The sequence below is a fragment of the Pseudonaja textilis genome, chromosome 2, assembly GCF_049901715.1.
Source record: "Pseudonaja textilis isolate UNSWEBS1 chromosome 2, rPseTex1.2, whole genome shotgun sequence".
In the NCBI taxonomy this organism is placed as follows: Eukaryota; Metazoa; Chordata; class Lepidosauria; order Squamata; family Elapidae; genus Pseudonaja; species Pseudonaja textilis.
The window spans coordinates 135,671,289-135,693,162 of record NC_141991.1 but is presented as its reverse complement, the minus strand read 5'-3'; the positions used below and the strand labels follow the sequence as shown (position 1 = coordinate 135,693,162).

General features: G+C 41.1%; 1 protein-coding gene across 3 annotated transcripts in view; it reads left to right on the top strand.

Annotated features, from left to right (window-relative positions):
* RARG (retinoic acid receptor gamma) overlaps positions 1-21,874 on the top strand; it is a 139,378-nt gene that overhangs the window by 105,978 nt on the left and 11,526 nt on the right. For all 3 annotated transcript variants that reach the window (XM_087925397.1, XM_087925398.1, XM_026713749.2), the window contains 2 exons: positions 13,301-13,449; positions 15,336-15,477. In XM_087925397.1, coding sequence (XP_087781523.1) covers positions 13,301-13,449; positions 15,336-15,477 — 291 coding nt within the window. The remainder of the gene's footprint in view (positions 1-13,300; positions 13,450-15,335; positions 15,478-21,874) is intronic.

Below are 21,874 nucleotides of genomic sequence, written 5' to 3'. Positions count from 1 at the left end.
ACTTTATCCTCTTTCTTTAGAAAACACAAAGCTGCTAACATGGAGCTCCTTGTGATTTCCCATCTGTGTCCTCATCTGGACTTCATTTCTGTGTTTGCAGGCCAATATTCTGTTTCTTTCTTAGCCAATCTTTCATAACACAAGCGAGAACTCTTCCACTTCTATTGTCTGAAGGAACGTGAAGGAGCAGCCTCACTGAAACTGGCAGGCCCATATTGGATAAAGGCCTGCTGAGGACATTTTGCAGGGGGGCAGGATGTAAATGAGCTTATGAAGAAAACATAGGTCACGAATCAAAGCATAGAAGTATTGTTATAGGTGTGCATTTAAATAATTGTGGTATACTAGATGATCTTAAGTGCAGGCAAAGGATCCAATAGTATATAGTTTATCTGATTGTGTATGTGTGAAAATATTTGGGTCGGCTCATGTCAGCTGCTTTTTCCTGCAGGTAGCTAATGTGCTTTTTAAAAAAAAGTTCTATGAAGTGGGATTTTGTGCTGGGGGCACTAGCCCGTAATTAAAAAATGCTAATGTTTTCTGAATGGCTGGGACCAATACTTCAAAGAACATAGTTCCAGCGAGTATGTTGACAGGAAATGATAGGGTGGTATGCCTCACCATAATCAGATCTATTCACAAATAAGTCCTTCAGTTTGTCTTACAGGACTCTTGCCTGCAGTTCTTATTTCTGAGTAATTTTTAATTATGGGTTCCAGGGCTACAAATGTTAATTTACAAGTGTAGAAAGTCTGACAGCAGAGGAATGAATACATTGTGCTGGATACCTTCCTCACTTGCCTCATAGGCATCGTTTGCAAGACTGGAAATTTGTCGAGTAACAAATGTAACAACTTTCTTGCCACAGCTGTTAAGTGAATCACTGCAGTTAAATTAGTAACCCGGTTATTAAGTGAATCTGGTTTTCCCCCCCATTGACTTTGCTTGTCAGAGGGTTGCAAAAGGGGATCCCGTAATCCTGGGACACAGCAGCTGTCACAAATTGTCAAGCATCCGAATGTAAATCCCCTGACCATGGTCGTAAGTGTGAAAAATGGTCATAAGTCATTTTTTCAGTACCGTTGTAATTTCGGACGGTCCCCATGTGAACTGCTGTAAATGAATCATGTGGTCCTTGTTTGGCAATTGTTTTTTGGAAGCTCCCTGGGAAGGTCATCAGTGGTGACCACATGACCCTGGGACAGTGCAACTGTCACAAATGCATGCCAATTGCCAAGCACCCGAATTTGGATCAGGTGCTGCAATTGGAGATGCTGCAATGGTCATAAGTGTGAAAACCAGTCGTAAGTCACTTTTTTCACTGCTGTTGTCACTTCAAATGGTCACTAAACTACCTGTATACAGGCAGGACTACCTGTCTACAGAGATTGCCATTTTAATGAAAATATACATAGAAGTCAGTTTTGACATTTCCCCCAGCCATTTGTCTTCATTAAAAAAGAATGAAAAAGATGGAATCTCAACTTAATGGGGGTTCTTCGTTGTGAATAGAACTCAATAACCCTGACCAATATTTCTTCCATATAGACTTTTTATTATTTTAAAGATCTGCTTTGCTCACATAAGGAGATATCAGCAGTGCAAAAAAAAAATAAATAAATCTCACTTTGACAATACAGAATAACTTCATTTTCAGGTTGCCCCAATATTTAACAATTCATCTGATCCCTAAGGGAAAATCCACCTAGTGGTGTCCTTTATCTTCTTGAAGCAGAGATCTTCATTTTCTGCTAAAAGCAGAATGGGGAACAACAAAGCAGGGTATCAACCCCATATCTCTTAAGTGTTTTATTGACATTGTGAGCACAAAGACCACAGACAAGTATTACCTTTTTTATCTAATCTAATAGCATTATTTTATTCCTCTACTGTAGATCTATCCATCCTGCATTATTCCTTTGTACCATACATGTTTGCATACTGGTACACCTATTTTACCTATTTGATATCTCTTAGTGATATTATGAAAAGAACCTTTGATGTCTAGTTTAAAGAACTTGAGGAGTTAGGATTGCAGATTATCCTGAGTGATGACAGGGAAAGCCTACCGGGTATGTGTGTGATCTTGCATTCCTTCTCTCTTATTCATCTTTTTAAAAAATTCTCAGCCACTTTTCCACATACATCCCTGTCTTCTTGGGCTGCTTACAGGTAAATAAAGGCTTCCACTGAGATCTAATCACCTGGCTGGGCCCCCTTTTGTCTGCCTATATCTTCTCTGGCCCTGGGGAGTCAGTCATGCACTGCTGGAGCCAAGGGAAAAACCTCCTTTACTCTGTTGTCTTATCTCAAAGAAGATGATAATGCAGAGGGTTAAAATCCACCAGTTTTTAATTGTCCTTTCTTCTGTGATGCTGATGAGAGACCTCCATGGGGAGGCTGGGGTTTCCAGTTGGGAGAGAGTAGAAGGCAGAAGGACTAAGCAGGAATTCAGCAGAGGGAAAACTTAACACCCACTTCTCTTCTGCCAGAAGGGGTTTTGGAAAGAAGAGGGATAATGTTGGGATATAAATCAAAACTGGGAGAAGTTACTAGAGAGAGAATCCTGACTGACTTCTAAATGATCAAGCAGTGCCATTTCTGAAAGCACCTGAAAGCATACTTGAATTTAATGGGGCTCCCAGAGGTCAGGCTTCGATACCTTTTTATGATACCAGCCTTTTTTTTTTATGTTTAGTAGACTGAGTTCCAGGTACTTAGAGTACCTTCCAGACTTCAAAACCACCTAAATTTCCAAGTTAACTGATCTCTTAAAGCTAATCTTCATAGCGGAAGCAAGTGTTTGCTTTTCAGCTCGAGAAAGATATTGTTAATGCAGTGACTTCACAGGCTACTTGATCGAGGCATCTCCTACCCCCTTCTTTCTCTTTTGAAATTTTGATTGTGTCCAGGCTATTTTTTTGCTGGTAATTGTTCAAATCTCCACCTCTTTTTGTTTGTTGCATACTAACATAGTGGCAGCTATGAATGCAAATGTTTCTTAGGAGGTCTCCTCTCTTGGTCTCTCTCTGCCTTTCTGTCCCATATTTAAATCAATTCTTTTAATGAACTAAAAATGAGCATTTGGAAAGAAAAGGGCTAGTTTGTACCTTTTTTAAAAATTTACAAGAAGGCACTAGATACATTCTTAAAAAATGAAAATGGTGGGTAACTGCCACTTAGTTGTTTGTTTGCAAAAATACCAATCTGTTCAGAAACAAAAAGTTAAATTGGGATTGACAGATTCCTGGAAGGTTGTAATGAGTAGCAAAAAACATCCTACTAGTTTGCCTTCTGGTGTTGTGTGAGTTGCCATGCCCATCATACCATTATTGGGAATAGGGAGCCATTTTGTGCGGAAGCCCTTGGCATAGTCCCAAAACCTCACATGCAGGCGGTGATTGAGAAAACCCCTTGCGTCTATAGAAAATTACTCCTGAGTCTGGAAGGGGGCAGGGAAACCAGTATATAATAAATGTAGGTATCCCCCTTCATTCTTATCACTTCCCACTCTTACTGCATTACTGCCTATGAACTAGATGAAAGCCAGAGATTTGTATACTTAGTGGCTTGAAGTCAATCTCTTTTAAAGATAAGTTAACAATCCTTACAAATCCTAACTGAATGCCCTCATCAAAGTCTGAGGGCATTTGAACTTTTTGGGTTCTATAACCCACCTTCAAGCTTGTCCTAGGCAATCTTTGGCCTTTCAGAAGTTGGCCTCTATCTTTCCTTAGCTCTAGCTAGCATCCACAATGGTTAGGCACGATGGGAACTAGAGTGTAGAATTTTCTACAGAGATAGCAGTTTCCCGGTGTTCTTCAAGCAAGTTTGGCAACATTTTAGTCAATTCTCCAGATCCAGAGAATTGTTTCTGAAGATCCACCACAATTTGCTCTGGCACCGGAGCCAAGGATAACACTGGGATTCAGTATTGTCAGATCTAGGAGAGTGGACATTTCCCCAGCTGTTTGAATCCAAAGAGTTCCCTGAAGAGGCATCACTTAGAAACAGTTACTTAGAGAACGTACTTTGCTAAGGCTTCTAACATCATTCACAATCTGAGTCATTGCAAGAGAGTCTCTTATGGGGAAAAGCAGACATATAATAAAGAAAAGGCCTTTTTGGAAGAAGCAAGGAAGCTCTGGGGTTAAGGTGCAGTTTGTTCCTTTCCTTCCTTCTGTGCAAGATGACTATCCTTTGTTTTGGGCTACCAGGATTAAGACAGTTGTTCCTGGAATTCTCCCCAGCCTGTAGCTGCATTAGGGACTGAATTAGGTTTATGTGAGGTTGCCCCTATAGTGCAATTTTTAAATGGATATTCTATATGGAGATAGAAGATTTCATTAAGCTCCTTTCAAGTACTCTCTTAATACCATCACCACTATCACCACAAATATGATCAGGCATTGAATACTAACTTATACTTTATCTTGCTATCTTATTTGCAGTGGTTTTATTTGAGATTTTCCTGTAGCAAACGCATTCATGTTATCAACAGCTGTGCATTCGCAAACACTGATGTAGCTCTGTTGCGGCTCTTGAAGATGTACACAAAGTTTTCATAATTTAGGGCTGTGGCTGCCGTTGATTATGAAGATTATTAACATAACAATGGTTTGTTCAATTAACTCAGTTCTGTACAAGTCATTCAAACATAAACTCAATAAACAGGCTGGTTGGTTTGTGGCTTAGTATATGTTCTGAACATGGCTTTTGTTTGCTGTAGAAAGCTGGGGTGATAATAGCAGATCAATGGCATACAGTGAAAGTCTGCTTTGATTTGGCTATATCCATTGGACTGGAAAATTTTGTGAAAGGAAAATTGACACATCAGTATCACAGATGTGCAAGGAGTCCCATACAAGTCAGTGCCTTTATACAATCATATCCAGAGTCGCCATCTGTGTCTTATATCAGTCTAGCATATGCATGAAATAAGTCTGTATAATTAATGCTACATACCTGACTATGGGTCCAGTTCCCTCCAGTCTTGTTTTGTAGCAGTTCTTTTTCAGCCTTATTATTAATAAGATTATTAGGTTAAGAGTGCATACATTTAACCTGGAGCCTACAACATGCATTCCATATATTCCGTTATTGAATGTGGACTTTGCTCTGCTTCCAGTTTTGGAGAGAAAGTATCTGTTAACACTAGTCCTCACTTAACAACCACAGTTGTGATCAGCAATTTGCTAAGTGCTGTCCGTAGTCTCTAAGGGAAAAAATATGACTACAGTGGACTTACAATGTCACTTCCCATTTGTTCCTTAAGTGAGACATCACTGTCATTAAGTGAAACATCACACAACTGCAAGTTGCAATTTTACTTCCACATTCTCCATTAATACTGCTTGTTTCAAGCTGGTTAGCTAGCAAATGGTGATCACATGGCTAAAGGACACAGGATGCGATGGTGGACACAAATGCAAGGATTGATTGTAAATCACCTAATGTCAAATGATTGCTAAATGAGGCAATCGGTATGCAAGAACTACCTGTAATGTATTTGGTCATGGTGGGTCAGCTTTAGGCACCTAAAATATATCTAATATAAGCACATGTTTAATTCCATACTGTGATTTAATTGTTACTTGCATTGCAATATGCAGTAGAAAGAACTTGTTTATCTAAGTGACTAGATAAAACTTATTGGTTGAAGGAAGAGTTGTTTAATCAGGAGCTACTGCCACTCTCGATCAGCTGTTAGGAGTTCACAGCAAGCAGCTGGTTGGTGCAGTCCCCCATCATCACCAAAAAGCTGATCAGGGCAAGTGCTGACAAGTACTAAAACATCCTCGGAAAATAACAGTCCTGAAATATCAACATGGTTATGCAAGATAGGAGGAGAATGTGTCAAACTCTTAACACACAGGCGATTTTCACAAAACATGTTGAATCAGGAATCCTGGTTTACAGACTGCTTTGGTGAAGGACAAACTAAAGAAACCGTAGTCTTGTCAACCTATGGGAATTAACAGGATAATAGAATAACAGAGCTGGAAGGGACCTTGGAGGTCTTCTAGTCCAACCCCTGCTCAGGCAGGAAACCCTGTACAGGTAGCATTTCAGACAAATGACTGCCCAGTCTCTTCTTAAAAACTTCCAGTGTTGGAGTTCGCACAACCTCTGGAGGCAAGTTGTTCCACTGATCGATTGTAATTGTGATTTATGTGATTAATTAAAATATATTACATTAAAATATTAAAGTGTGATTAATAATTAATAGGTTATAATGTGCTCCTTGTTTTGAACTAGCATTTTAAGTGAAGATAGCAATTATGAATTGTTAACCCTGGTTTATGGCTTAAAGCAGGGGTCCCCAAACCCCTATGCTGGCTGGTGAATTCTGGGAGTTGAAGTCCACAAGTCTTAAAGTTGCCAAGTTTGGAGAACTCTGGCTTAAAGTGTTGTATAAAGTCAGCCTTATGCTGACATTTTAGATGTCCCTGGGGCTAGAGAACACCACACTTCCATGATCAACAAAATGTAATCTGTGGTAAATTTTCAGCAAGGAATACACTCACAGTTTTATCAATGGAGTCATGCACTTAATCTGATTCTGTACTACTGGTGGCAAGTTCTGCAAAAAAGTATATCAGTGGATCTGCATGTACTCTGTGTAGAAATAGATATCAGGAGCATATAATTGTGTACTTTCTCTTTTTTCATTGGGCTGTTTTGGCACTATAGGGAAGAAGAAAACACGGTTTATGTTCATGCTAAATCATGATGCGGTTGCTTTGAGTTTAGCACTGCTTGTTGCATCAATCCAGACACTATGGTTTGTAGCCAATTGTGGCTTATTCAATAAGTTATAATTTAATATTATATTAAATATTAATTTAATATGCCACCCTTATGCCCAGTCACTTTGTATGAAAAAAGAAAGCTGTTTCAAATTTTATAGAGCAGTTGGGAGATACGAGAATTGCAGAGTTCGCTACTTGTAAAATATACCATTATAAGTCTAAATGCCGTTGCTATTATTCTTTTCCAGGATTAACATCGGGGAAAGAAAATTACATCACATTTTATGTCAGAGTAGGCCTGAGGTAAAAAAAAAAAAAAGTATGTCTTTCTGCCCTTTGCTTGCACAAATGTGTAAATTGCACCTCAAGAAAATCCATTTCTCAGCAACTCTGGCTCAAAGAATCACAACAAAATGAAGTGTGATAGAAAGCCCTCGATGAGAACTGTGGGGATGGTTGTTGGTTGGAATCGATACTGTAAGGTTTAATAGAAATGAAAGGGACAAATTGAGTAAGAATAATTCAATTTCCCTGAAAATAAGACCTATCCCAGACCTGGCAGGTTTGCACATGTGCCTAATATAAGCCCTACCCCCCCCCCCAAAATAAGCCCTACTTAAGAGCCTGCACAGCCAGCCGGTCACTCATTCTATATGGTTGCTTGCAAGTTCTGGCCACAAGGTGAGGTGGAGTGGAGCTGCCCTACTCACCCTGCACTGGCTTACACAGGGACCCTGCAGTGGGCCACCCATGCCCTGACAGCTGCCTCGTGGCAGCAGCATTAGCAGTCATGTGCAGCAGGAGACCACATGGCCACCGGCTGAATGGTGTGTTGGTGCTGTAGCCGTGAAGCAAAGTAAGTGTTGGGGCATGGATAGCCTGGCTGAGGAGGCCCTGAAGTAAGCTGGTGCAGGGCACATGGGGCAGCTTCAACCCCCCCACCTCACCTCCTGGCCCCGGTATCGTTCCGTTGTGGCTGTGAGCAAGCAGAAGAAGTGGATTGGTGGCATTCTGGATGGGGCTGCCGTAAGGGAGGTGTTGGAGCATGGGTGGCCTGGCTGTGGGGGCCCTGAGGTAAACCAGTGTGGGGTGCATGGGGCAGCTCCACCCCCTTGTCTCGCAGTGGCAGTGGGGCATCACACGGCCTCCTGCCCTGCTGTGAGCAAGCAGAAGTGGGCCTCCCATACATGGGGGAAAAAATTAAGACACCCCTCCAAAAATAAGCCCTAGTGCTTATTGTGGGGGGGCCAAAAGAAAGTAAGACCAGGTCTTATTTTTGGGAAAACACAGGTATGTGAAAAGCTTTTTTAAAAAATAATTTGTACTTCTATGAAAATATATTCCTTTTACCATTCTATATTTTCTATATAACTTCTCCCTTCTTTTCACTCTCTTAATTATATTTTGTTTATTTCATCTTATGTTTTGTCCGTCTTTAAAAAATCAATAAAATTTGTTTAAAAAAAAATATTCCTTTTATTTTATGGTAGTAAATAGCATTGACGCTCTGATTGTTTGTTCAGGATGTTAATCAGATAATTAAGTTTCTGAGATTGCACTGGGTATTATCTAGCATCTTCAGCACAGCTAGAATTTGGTTTTCTTTACAGGAATGCCGTGCTCCATATCAGGGCTGCATGCTTTGTTTTCTGCAGAAATCTTTCCAAAGAAATCTCAGCAAATCAGGTCAAGTAGAAGAATCCTGGCAGAGCAATTACCTGACCATAGGTTGTAAGACTTGGATGGTTGACTGTGCATTGATGAATTTGAAAGAGAAAATACATATACTAAATGGATTTTCAATGCTGAATATTCAAGAAATCGTTGTTTGGCAAAACCTGGGTTTGTTTATTGTAGGATCACTGTAAGCCCAAGAGATATAGTTGTTGCTTGGACTTTGTATATGCTTGTTATCTGTTGTAGTGGAGTGTCTGTGAAGGGTTATTTTCCTTTTGCAAATATTGTTTGGGCTGGAGACAGGATTGGGGGAGATTGCTGATAGCAGGAAGGTAAAACTGTGGATAAGGAAGATTTGGGTTTCCATTCATTCCTGACCTGTTTTTAACAGTCTCTTCATTTTGTAACCAGGTATTTCCCACAAAATCCTGTCCTCCTCAGATCACCTGGCAGCATCTAATTCTATTTTTTTAATAATGAAAATGCTTTGGTTTTGTATTTCCTAACATGAATGATCAGGATTGGCCTCTGGTTTTCAAACACACCCTCTGTAATTCAGTGCAGGTAATCTTTGACTTACAGTTGAGCCCAACATTCATGTTGTTAAGTGAGACATTTGTTAGCTGGGTTTGCCCCATTTTACGACCTTTCTTGCAACAGTTGTTAAGTGAACAGTGGAAGGTATTAAATTAGTAGTCCAGTTGTTAAGTGAATCTGGCTTCCCCATTGACTAGGCTTATCAGAAGGTGATCACATGACTCCAAAACACTGCAACCATCATAAATATGAACTGGTTGCCAAGCAAGAGAATTTCAATCACATGACAATGAGTATGCTGCTGTGGTCGTAAGTGCGAAAAGCGGTCATAAGTCACATTTTCAGTGCGATTCTAACTTTAAATGGTCACTAAATGAACTGTTGTAAATCCAGGACTACCTATACTCTTTTTCCAAAACTGAACAGAACTGAATAGTCTGTAATAAGGTGCCTTGCTTGGTTGTCCAGATAAACGAATACCAGTCCAACTTTCCCCAACCAGGTTACACTGTGACTACAGTTCACAGAGTTCTCATTTGTAAATTCAGAATCCTGACATATCTTGGGCCTATGGGATTGGGGAAGACTGGTCTATTTCAACCGAAGCACTGTAATACAGGTAGTCCTCAACTTGCAACAGGTCATTTAGTGACTTTTCAGATTTACAACGACCCCAAACAAAGTGACTTATGACCATTTTTCACCCTTAGGACTGCTGCAGCATCCTCATGGGTCATGTGATCAAAATTCAGATGCTTGGCCATGGACTCACATTTACGACGGTTGCAATATCCTGGGGTCATTTTGTGACCTTCCGACAAGCCAAGTCAATCCAGGTTCACTTAACAACTGTGGCAAGAAAGGTCACACAATGGGGCAGAACAAATGTCAACAGAAATTTTGGCCTCAATTAGGGTCGTAAGTCAAGGACTACCTATCGTCAAGAAGCTTAAAAAAACCAATGGATTGCAGAGTTATGCAAAGTTGCATAGAAAAGGAGGAGGAATGCAGTTAATATTTAATGGAGAACCCGATTAATCAAAGGCTTGTAATCGGGGAAGTATGTTTTGTTTTTATAAATACAGTAGTCCTATATTACCCTTAATTCATATTTGGCAAGGGGAAAGGGCATCACCATCCTGGAGGCAGGAAACCATTTTTTTTTTTTTTGCAGGACTTTGGAAGGAAATAGATTAGTTGAGATTACAAAAAAAAAAAAAACACCAGCCAAATCAGATACCCTTCCAATGAACGGAGCTTCAGCTTCCATCCATCCCGATTTGGAGGGTTCCAGGCTGAGAAAGGCTGTTCTTTCCCTGTCTCTTTTGGGACAGGCTTACACTTTTCTTCCCTCCCCCATGGAAAGGGATTATGTTACAAGGCTCTGGTAACAATTCCAACCTGTTTGTCCTGGAATGTGGCATTTAGGGCCTTGACACAGGAAATTCAGTGTCTGTTGAAAGCTAGAATTGCAAACAGTTTTATGCTTTGCCTGGGTTTGGGGGCGGTGGCGGGGGAGGAATACGCAGGTGGAAAAAATGCCATTTGGGCTGAAAAAGCTCTGTCCAGGCCTCGTGGGTCATGAGAAGGGCAAGAGGCATGGACTTTTAGGGATAAAAATCTCTGAACATCTGTTTTATCCCAGGGAACTTCATCATGTGAGTTAGGCTTTTCATTCTAATAAAGATGACCCAAACTCAAACCAGCATTTTGCTTCTCCTATCCCAACTCCTAAGTCTGGACAAATCATTTAACCCCCGGTTATTTCTTCCTGAAATGTATTTATGCTCGCCTGTCCTAAAATGCTGAATGTGGTCCAGAAATATTGCAATTCCAGACTGTCTTCAACCTTGATGTGGCCTTTAGCAAGTGATGTTAATTCATCTTCACTTTCCCCATCTGCACATTGGGAATGAGAACAGACTGAACTCCAAAATAACATTTGACTCCACTGGGGTGGGTTTCTGTGTGAAGCAAAAAAAACCAAACACACGATTGGGTCAATGTCAGCTTAGTGTAATGTATGAACTCAACCATTGAGTTTGAAATCTTATGATTTAGTAGTTGGGAGCAAACTCTTTTCAATACTTTTTCCTGGGGATGATTAGAGGAAACCAAATGGGATAGACCTGAAATGTGGGGAGATTTGTTTTGTGGGTTATTCAGATTGGGTGTTTTTTTTTTAATTTGCTTTTAGTAAAATAGCTATATTAAGCTAACTAGAGGGCTGAACAGCCTACTTTGAGTTACAAATCAACTAATACAATTCCTATGGCCATTTGCAGACTCAGATTCTATAACTGACTGTATGTTCACACTATTTACATTTGCTGAAGTGTAAATGACCCAAGCAGTCAGGTATCATATAACAAATTAGGCTAAAAGATGAGTTTGTGGCGCAGAGAACGAGCACTTACATATTGCCTTGAGTTCTTGAAGATAGAATGGCAGAGATTAAACTTCCTATATAATTGTGGGATATTACAGGTCGTCTTCAACTTACAGCTACAATTGAGCCCAACATTTTTATTGCTAAATGAGACACTTGTTAATTTTGTCCCATTTTCTGAGGTGTTTTTTTTTTTTTTTGCCACAGTTGTTAAATTAATCCGTGCAGTTGTTAAGTTAGTAACCTGGTTGTTAGATGAGTTTGGCTTCACCATCCATAGATATGAGTCAGTTCGTAAGTCTGAAAAATTTGCAACTTTGAATGGTCACTAAATGAACTGTTGTGAGTTGAGGACTGCCTATAATTAGTTATGCAACAGCCAAATGATACATTTGGGAAGATTACAAGTTTAGACTCCACCCTTGCTTCACAACAACCAATGAACCTGCCTTTTATTCAGGAGCAATTAACAGTCTTTCTAGCCATTTATCTTAATCTTCCATGATCTTATCCAATTCCCACTTAAAATGGCCCAAATTGGCTACTATTACTACAGCTGCTGGCAGCAGATTCTATAATTTATCTAGATGATATATTAAAACGTACATTTTTTTCCTGCTGATCCTGAATTCTCCGGCATTATGTTTCAGTGCTGGCACTGAATTTTAACTTTATCAGAAAAAATTCTCTCCATTCATGTTATTTGTATCTTACTTTATTTGATACCACTCTATTATATACATGTCTCCCAGACTCCCTATATTCCAAATTGAAGAGTCCCACCTACTGCCATTTTTTTCTTGAAGGGGAACTAACACAGTTCTCTCATCATTTTGGTTGCCCCGTTTTGTACCTTCTTAATTCTGTAAAACCCTCCTTAAGATACAGAGATTAAAGTTATACAATACTCAAAAATATGGTGTCTCCATGGATTTATATAGGTGCATCATCATCATCATCATCATTATTATCAATAGTTCTATTTTCAATTCACTTCGTAATTGAAATAATTATTTCAAGCATCAAAGTTGGTAGGTGAGCCTTGGGTTGACATTTTCATGGAGGAATCCACCATGGCTTCAGAACACTTGCCAGCTCGGATGCCACTAACATTTAGTCAGAAGGAGTCTGATAACATTTATAGGTAAATGTTGGACTTTTGTGCCAACATCCATTATTCAATACATCCAGATAGATTTGAGAAGAGCATCCCTTTTGTCATAGGGTCCTATTCATGCAGGTAGTCCTCGAGTTATGATCACAGTTGAGACCAAAGTTTAGGTTGTTAAGTGAGACATTTGTTAAGTGAGTTTTGCCCCATTTTTAAGAACTTTCCTACCTCGGTTGTTAAGCGGTTCACTGCAGGTTATAAATCAATAACCCGGTTGTTAAGTGAATCCGGCTTCCTCATTGACTTTGCTTGTCAGAAGGTTGCAAAAGGTGACCTAGGGAACACAGCAATGGTCATAAATGTGAACTAGTTGCCAAGCATCCAAACTTTGATCACATGACCAAGGGGGGATGCTACAATGGTTGTAGGTGTGAAAAATGAATGTAAGTCCCCTTTTTTCAGTGCCACTGTAACTTTGAACGGTCACTAAATGAACTGCTGTACTTCCTGCAGTCATCTTTTCCTCCATCTGACCAAACACAGACAGATGCGACTCCATGCTGCGTGCTGAAAGAAAGAGAAAAGACAGAACCATGTCTGTAACACAATGTTTTCCAAGTTTAATTATTCTGTTCTCTTTCCTTGTCCTTTTATGTTTTTCTTAAGTGTTGGACTAGGAGTTTTGATTTTTATCTATTTATCTAATTAGGAAATTTCTTTTTTTTTTAAAAAAGAAAAAAGTTTGTCACTTGTGCTCTCTTTCTGACACACACACACACACACCTATAGAAAATCTAAATCTATCTCTCATGTCTTCTTGTTTCCCTTCTACAGCAGTGGAGACCCAGAGTACAAGTTCTGAGGAGATGGTGCCCAGCTCCCCTTCTCCACCCCCTCCCCCACGAGTGTACAAGCCTTGTTTTGTCTGCAATGACAAGTCCTCTGGCTACCACTACGGGGTCAGCTCCTGCGAGGGCTGCAAGGTAAGTGAAGGGAAGGTCCTGGACCGCCATTTTCTTTCCAATTTCTGAGGTGGAGGGTTGCATTTCCCAAGTGCCCACCCCCTTGGCCTCCACAGTACACATCCTGAGTTCAGGCAGGCATTACGACTCCTGCCTCTGTTCAGCTAGGAGGGTGTGGTTGGCTACTTCACCCAGACCTCCTTCCTCTGGCAAAGAATGTTACAGCAGGGAATTCCAAGTTGCCGCATGCCAACACCCAAAGCAGATTACACATGCAAGACGAAATGTGAAAAACAAGCAAGGGTATGCTGATTTGCATCCTTCAGTCCACGGGTGGAATCCGAAGGTTGTTTGCTGCAGAAAATTCCACCTACATTTTCAGCACAGAAATCTACAAGGCCTTCGAATAATATCAGAGAGCAGAGCTGTTGAAGGCCACCCAGATTTTCTGACCAGCCAAGGGTTTCTGAGGTCAATAGATGGATTGTAAGGGTGCACTTAACATATCTGCATAATTCCAGGCAGAAACTGGATGTCCTCCCAGATGTGTTGGATTTCACTTTGGAGTATTGGCACTATTTTTGCTTTTTTTTTAATACCTTCAAATTAGTGCTGACTCCTGGCAATTGCCTGGATTAGTCCTCAATTTTCTTGGCAATATTTCAGAGGTGGTTTGCCCCATGCCTCATTCCAGAGATGAGAGAGAGTGACTGGCCCAAAGTTACTCAGCTGGCTTTGTGCCTAAGGTAGAACTAGAATCCACCATCTCCATGTTTCCAGTCTAATGCTTTAACTACTACATTACAGTGGTGGTCTAGTACTGACACTGGAACAGGATAATTATATTTGCCTTGTTATTGTTGGAAAAGTTTGCACTGATCAGTTTCCAAGTATGGCTAGGATCATAATAATTAGCATCTCTAATATTCTGTAATATTATTTCAGTAACATTTGGTAGTGCTTCTCTAAAACAGGCCATGTAGTATGATCATCCCAGTACTGCAGATAGATCCAAGGGAATGTAGCTTGCCTAAACTCATCCAATTATGTGCCATAGTTAAAGAAATATTTGGATTCTGAACTTCCTGGATTCATGCTTTTTAGCTCCTACATCAGTGCTCAGGAACCCAGTGCTGTTCAAAAACTTTGGTCTACAATTGCTCATGAACGCCAGTATTTATTAATTCTAATTGGGGCCAAGGGAGTTGCATTATGAAGTATATGGAAGGACCTGAATCAATGAAATTGCTGTCTTATAAAAAGGGCCATGTAGCACCACACCCTAGCAGAGGTTTCTCCTGCCTGAGCGTGTTGTGGAGGTGATGCATGTGGGAGAAGACAGCACTAAGCAAGAATGGCTAATAATCTGGCCTACCAGGAGACAGCTGGTTGCATTGTTGTAGATCATAATGCATCCCAAGATTTAATCAACTCGCGGACCATAAGACTTTGTTGGTAAGAAACAAGATGTCCTTTCAAGAGTTACTGAATTACAACATTCCAAAGTTCCAATGAGCCAGGCCAAATAAAAGGCCTTGTGCGCATTGTAGTTCAGAATATCCAGAGGATGCCTTTATCTTGCACAAAATAAACTTCTGTAAATGGGTGTCCCCAAGCAGAACAGTGATTGGTTGCTCCTGTTGGGCTAAACCTGAATGTGGCTTGATTTGGGGAGAGAGCATAATGAATGCAGTCATTATGGTAGATAAATCATGTTTACATTTTAATAGATTGTAAGGAACTGCATTCAGTTCGTTCATCCGAACGTGCTTAAAGCAAGCCGTGATTTAGGACTCTGTGAATTAGGAAAGAGTCTTCCTTGAGAACATTGCTGGAAACTGCGTCCATGCCAGCCTTCCATTTAAATCCTCCTGCTCACTTGTAACTCTTCTCTCTATGATTTTTAGGGCTTCTTTCGTCGAAGTATTCAGAAAAACATGGTCTATACCTGCCACCGAGACAAGAACTGTCAGATTAGCAAGGTTACTCGCAATCGCTGCCAGTATTGTCGCCTACAGAAGTGCTTTGAGGTTGGCATGTCCAAAGAAGGTGAGTCTTTCTGTCAGAGTTTGAATGGCAGATCCCTTTTATAGGATCTTGTAACCTCCCTATCTGTAAAACATCAAATCTCAGTATTTGCAAAACTACCAAGAACCAGCCAGTTTGGGAAAGGCTGCTTTATAACTTCTTGGGGTTGGTACAAAGCTAATGCCAAGGGGATTACCCCTGTTAAATATCACTGTGGTGTACACAATGTAGGTGTGAGCTGGAAAAATCCTGAAAGTGAGATATAGCAAGGCTAAATGCAAGCAACAACCCTGGAAATATAAAGCTGAAGATGGGCTCTAGCATGAGTCAAAAATCTTGAAGAAAAAAACCTTTGGTCCCAGTGACCAACCCAGATTGGATCCTGCAACATTATCCTGGGACATATATATTCACCTTCCTTCATTATAAAGCTACTGCATGTTTCTAGTTGCGAAAGAAATGGTTTTTTAAAGGGGGATCTAAAAGCTTAAAAGGGAAGCAACAGGAACATGTCGGTACTTAAATAGGACATAGAAGAAATGAAGATAGCAATAGCAATAACGTTTAGACCTTTATACCCCTTTGCAGTGCTTTACAGCCCTCTCTAAGCATTTTATAGAGTCAGCCTATTGCCCCCAACAATCTGGGTCCTCATTTTACCAACCTCGGAAAGGTGGAAGACTGAGTCAACCTTGAGGCAGTCAGAATCAAACTGCTGAACTGCTGGCAGCCAGCAATCGACAGAAGTAGCCTGCAATACTGCATTCTAACCACTGCACCATTACGGCTCTATAGATAGAATGATAGAAAGTTAAACTGCTGCTGTTCCTCAGACCAGTGGTTTCTCCAATCCATCGTTCATTTTCCTAACTATAGAGCTGTGGCGGCGCAGTAGTTAGAATACAGGACTGCAGGTTACTTTTGCTGATTGTTGGCTGCCAGCAGTTCAGCAGTTCAAGTCTCATCGGCTGGAGGTTGACTCAGCTTTCCATCCTTCTGAAATGGGAAAAATGAAGACCCAGATTGTTGGGGGCAAGATGTAGACTCTGTAAACCACTTAGAGAGGGCTGTAAAGCATTGTGAAGCAGTATATAAGTCTAATTGCTATTGCTACCATGACTATCAGATGCCAGTTGGAAACTTGCAGATTGGGAGACCATAAATAATAGCAAAGCAGACTGGGACTGATCAACAAAGGAAAAGAAAAGCAGAGCGAATGTGGATTTTTAGAGCAGAGTTTCTCAATCTTGGTGACTTTAAGACCTGTGGACTTCAACTCCCAGAATTCTCCAGTTGGCTGGAGAATTCTGGGAGTTGAAGTCCACACGTCTTAAAGGTTGAGAAACAGCTGCCTTAGAGCAATCGCTATGCATTACTTGACCTGGCCACACATCTGTTTTGTAAACCTAAAGGTTAGGATAGGTTAGTCCTTGACCTGGGATCACAGTTGAGCCCCAAATTTCTGTTGCTAAGCGAAAGAATTGTTAAGTGATTTTTGCCCCATTATATGACTATTCTTGCCATAGTTGTTAAGCGAATCACCACACTTGTTAAGTCAGTCGCATGGTTGTTAAGTGCATCTGGGACCCTGCAACTGTCATAAATGTGAGTCAGTTAGCCAAGCATGTGAATTTTGATCATGGGACCATGCAGAAGCTGCAAGGTCATAAGTGTGAAAAATGGTCATAAGTCCATTTTTCCCCCAGTAATGCTTGAACTTTGAACAGTCACTAAATATACTGTTATCATTTGAAGACTATCTGAACAGGGAACATACTACTTAATTGCTTCATATGTCCCTGTTGTAGATGTTTCATGAATATTCATTTAAATGTTTATTGATAGTACCTAAGCAGATTTTTTACGTTCCTTCAGGACATGGACATAAACTATTTAACACAATATGACAGACACAAGCGTGTCCAAACAGCAAACCATATCTAAGTGCACACATATACAGATGTGATCAGAGGTGCACATTTATTCCATATATTCTGAGGTCTAAAATCACATTATTTTAAAGAATTTCTCCTGCATCTCATTCTCCTGCAAGTTGCGCTGCTGGCCGGCATTGCTTTACTCACAATGCATAGGGCACCCAATTTTTTTATGCTTATGAGCAAAGCCATGTTGGCGCGATCCAGCCATCCAGACGCACCTAAGAGAATTCCCACAAATCTTTCCCAGGGATCTTTGGTTCCTCCCGATCAAGCCATCTGCTTTTTGTATCTGGTTTCTCCATAACGTTTTTCTTCTATGGCATTGCTTTCAAATGGATTTTCCCTTGAACAGAAATGCTGCAAACTGAAAAGACACATGTGGATTTTCAGAAACAATAGTTGATGATGATAATTTCCCCCCTCTGGATAGGGTGGGAGGAGCTAAGAAAGCAACAACCCCTATTGATATTCTGTAATGGTTAGGGAGCAGGGATTGGATGTGGGGGAAATAATGACCTCCCACCACCACCACCACCCCAAAAAAAAATCATGGAAGAGCCACAAACAAACGAGCAACAAACCTTGGAGGCTGAATTGGAGTGCTTTGCTGCCCCTTTAAGAGGGCTGTCAAACACCCGGGTGACCAGCCTTTTCAGAGACAGAGTGCCTCTCAGCGGCTGTTGCTTTTACTCCCAACTGCTTAGGCACGTCTTTGCCCTGGCCTTAGTCAGGACTCACATTAATCACTGCCTCTTTAAGAGCCCCTAATTAGGAACGTCTAGGTCTCAAAACCTGGTGATTTATTTCCGAGGGCCTGTCACTTTAAAAAGGGGGGAGAGAGAGAGAGAGAGAGAGGATGGGGCCAGGGGAGCGTGGTGTCAAGGGTGGGGAAACTATGAAGAAGAATGTTATCCCGATGGGTTGTCACTGCAGAGACAGGAAACGGATGCCCGAAGGGATCTGAGCCAGCTCAGGCCTTTCCCCCTTTCCCTCTGTATCCCATCTAGGGCTCAAATGGGGCTTGGGACCACGGGATGGGACACAGCTCCCTGCTAAGCTAGACTGCATTCTCTGAAAACGTGTGGCCGCCACACCTTTTGTTAAAAAGAGGGGGAGGGAGGGGGGAGAGAGAGAGAGAGAAGACTAGCTGGGGGGAGAGATTGGGGGGAGAGCTGTGGAGTAGTGTTGTCTGCATGCAAAAAAAACCCCTCCAGTTTGCCTGAGCTGGCAGCCTCCCCCCCGCAGCATTGTGCTGACTGCGGCTATAAGTGTATATCCTGCCGATTGGCGTATCCTGTTCCCAGATCCCTGGCGCTTTATCCAGGGGTGAACAGGAAGGACAGCCTGAGAAGGCTCAGGCCGACGAGAGTGCACATGCAACCCAGGGCTCTCAGTGAGGAAGGAGCGCTGGCAGGATTCAGAAGGCGGGGAAGGAGGGTGCCCCGGCTGAGAAGAGGCAGGGAGGAGAGGGCCAAACAGCCCTACGTGCCAACGCAGGAGAAGCCCTCTTGGGGCCCTCTCTTGGATGCCTTTTCCAGAGGGCGCCAAATCCAGGCTTCCTTTTGAGATTTTGCAGCTAGCAGGGAGAGCGACACAGAAACTGCCCCCCTTTTAACACCCCGAAACCCAGTTTATTGGGGGAGCCGTAGATACTGGACAAATGGCTGCTTTTATTGCCTTCCTGGACAAGGAAAGTATTCCCATGACCACCGTGCCTTTAAATGCCCTTTTAAAACAGCTTGTATCCCTGCAGAAATTGGATTAAAATCCCTGCCCTTCCCAAAACTGTGCACGGAAACAAACCAAAAGAGTGGCAAAGAATATATTCCTATCTGTTTTTATTCAAATGCAAGCCCTGTTTCATTTATGAGACTTATTCCTAGGGACTTTAAGACTTATAAGACTTATTCCTAGGGCATCGTGCGCTGTGGGGGCAATGGGACTGTCCTCTACAATGCTGTTTAATAATTTGATTCGTATTTTTAAAAGTAGCACAAAGAGTAGATTAGTTAAGTCTCTTTGCCTCTTGCTCCGTCAGTGGCATTGAGGTTGCAACATAAACCTTCCCCCATTATCAACTCTTTCTATAAAAAAAACCAATATCTGATTCAAATATAATAGAAGAGGTGAAATATTTCCAAGTAGTTAATAACTTGGAAGTATTTCAAATAATTCTGAACAGTTTTGGTAAAATGCAGGTAGAGTCTAAACCCAGACGTCGCAAGGCTCTTATGCCATTTGGGATATTTGCTATGCCTTCTGGACAATTAGTAATTACTATCAGTTTCCCAATTACAGGTTTCACTTAATTTGTGTTTGTTGTTCTCTTTCTCTTTCCTCTCCAGCAGTGTGGGAGAGGTAAGTTTAAAATGATCACCAGAGAGTGTTTATTTTAGGTATCCCTCACTATTTTTGCATGATGGAACCTGAGGCAATTTCTAAGCAAACACTCATCATACCATTGTGTTCACATGGTATGCTTAACCAGAGCTCTTACATATCTAAACGCTGTATTTCTAAAGCATCCTCAGCATGGTTAATCTTATCCTGATTAGATTTTGTGATGTGTGAACCCAGCTTTTATAGTTAGTGATTTTTTTTGTAGTGTGCAAATCCCCCAAAATGGTTAATCTAATTAAGCAAATTGTAAATTGCGTTAACTCGGCCATTCAGATGTAAGTGGCTTCAATGATCGTTAAAGTAACTATGCTTAATCAGCAAAAGCAATGTTTTTTTTTTAAATCATGAGAACAGTTCTACCTGATTCTGCTTCAATCAAATTCCAATTCTTGAGTATTATGGCTAGGTTAAAAAAAAAAAATCTGACTCAGTGCGTGGAGCGGTCAAAGCAAGCTCAGATGAAATACTGTAAGATGGATACTACTCCTTGTTATTTGCCAAGAATAAATGGGATCACACGCCCCACTCCTCGCAAAGGAGTACACCCACAATTTGGGTTCCTCCTAGACTTATGATTCCTGTTAGAGAAATGTCTGAGTAGGCTTTGCCCATCGTAGGCTGGTGATTTGATTACTAATTGGATTTATTGGTGTGATTTTATATCCCGACTTTTGTATGGAAGTTCAAAACAGTGTATGTAGTACACTTTTCTCCCTCCAACATATTTGAGTAATAGGATGTCAACTAGGACCAAAATTATGAATGCTAATATTATCTTTATTACAGTAAAAGGTTAACAAAATGTTGCAAGACTAAATATACTGATCTCCACCCTCCCTTTCTCTTTGTGAGAACTGGAGAGGATCTTCTCAGAGACATTTTTTTTTCAATTTTTCTGTGCCGGAATCAGATTTCTTTTATCAGATTGTTGTTTTGGTTGTGGCTCTTCCGCCTGTTCCTCAAAGTTATTTTTTCTGGACTACCTCTGAAGACAAATCATGTACTTTAATTGACTCTAAGTGCAGTGGCTCTTCTACTAGGCATTGATAGAAGATAGAGTCAGGTAAGACTGGCGCTATAGTTACAGTATAGGTTATTGATTTGTTCCTGGGCCTCATTCAAAGTGCTGGTTATCTTTAATGCCCACATAGTTTGGGTTACATGTACCTGCAGGATCATCTCAGCTATTTCATTTGGCACGTCCCACATATTCTTCTAGGGAGGGCTTGTTGAGGGTCCCCAACCCATTTGAGCTTGACAACATTACTCAGTATTTGCCATTACCCAGTGGAACCTCTTGCCACAAAGCACAGAATGCCCTGAAACTCCTACTTGTAGGATGCTACTTAAGGTTGGATTTTTCTTGCTTGAGTCTGCAGACGTGGAATATGCTATGTGTAAGGTAAGGAGAAATCAAGAACTTTGCAGGTTATTTTTAATGAATGTTGTTCAGTCGGTGGATTCACATGATCAAAGATGAGTTTTGTCTTGCCATTGGAGAAACTCTGACCTTGGCTATATTGCTCCACACTGGAGAAAGCAACAGCTCTATTTCTTGGATGAAGTGAGGTACAGAAATCCTACCCATCCTCCTTTCCCAACCTCTTCAACATCCCCATGGCTCTCTATCCAGCCCTTTAGTTGGTCCTTCTGGTTTACTTCTGACTGAGCACCATTCTGAGAACAATTCTGTGATCATGTTTTTGGGGGGATTGCAGAATTTACTGCATGGCTTAGACTGAGGTTAGGGAGATGACAGAGGTGTGGAATTTGGAATCTCAAACCCATGATTAGGCTGAAAAAGAGAAAGAAAAGAACATGGCATGGGGTAATTGATAGGCACTCTGACCAAGGGTCAAAGCAAAACTGGGAGGGTGGTAAAGCGACTAGAAGTCTTGACATGAAGGACTGCTGCTTTTGGGCAGAGCTGTTTGGATGCGGACAATCCCAGTTTAAATTCCTGAGCTCTCCAGTTTCAAAAAAAAGGCTCAGAGAGGTCATGGGAAAGATTATCTGGTCGAAATCCTGGAGAACTGCTGCTTGATGGACAAATAGTCTGAGGTGGTATAGAGTACAAT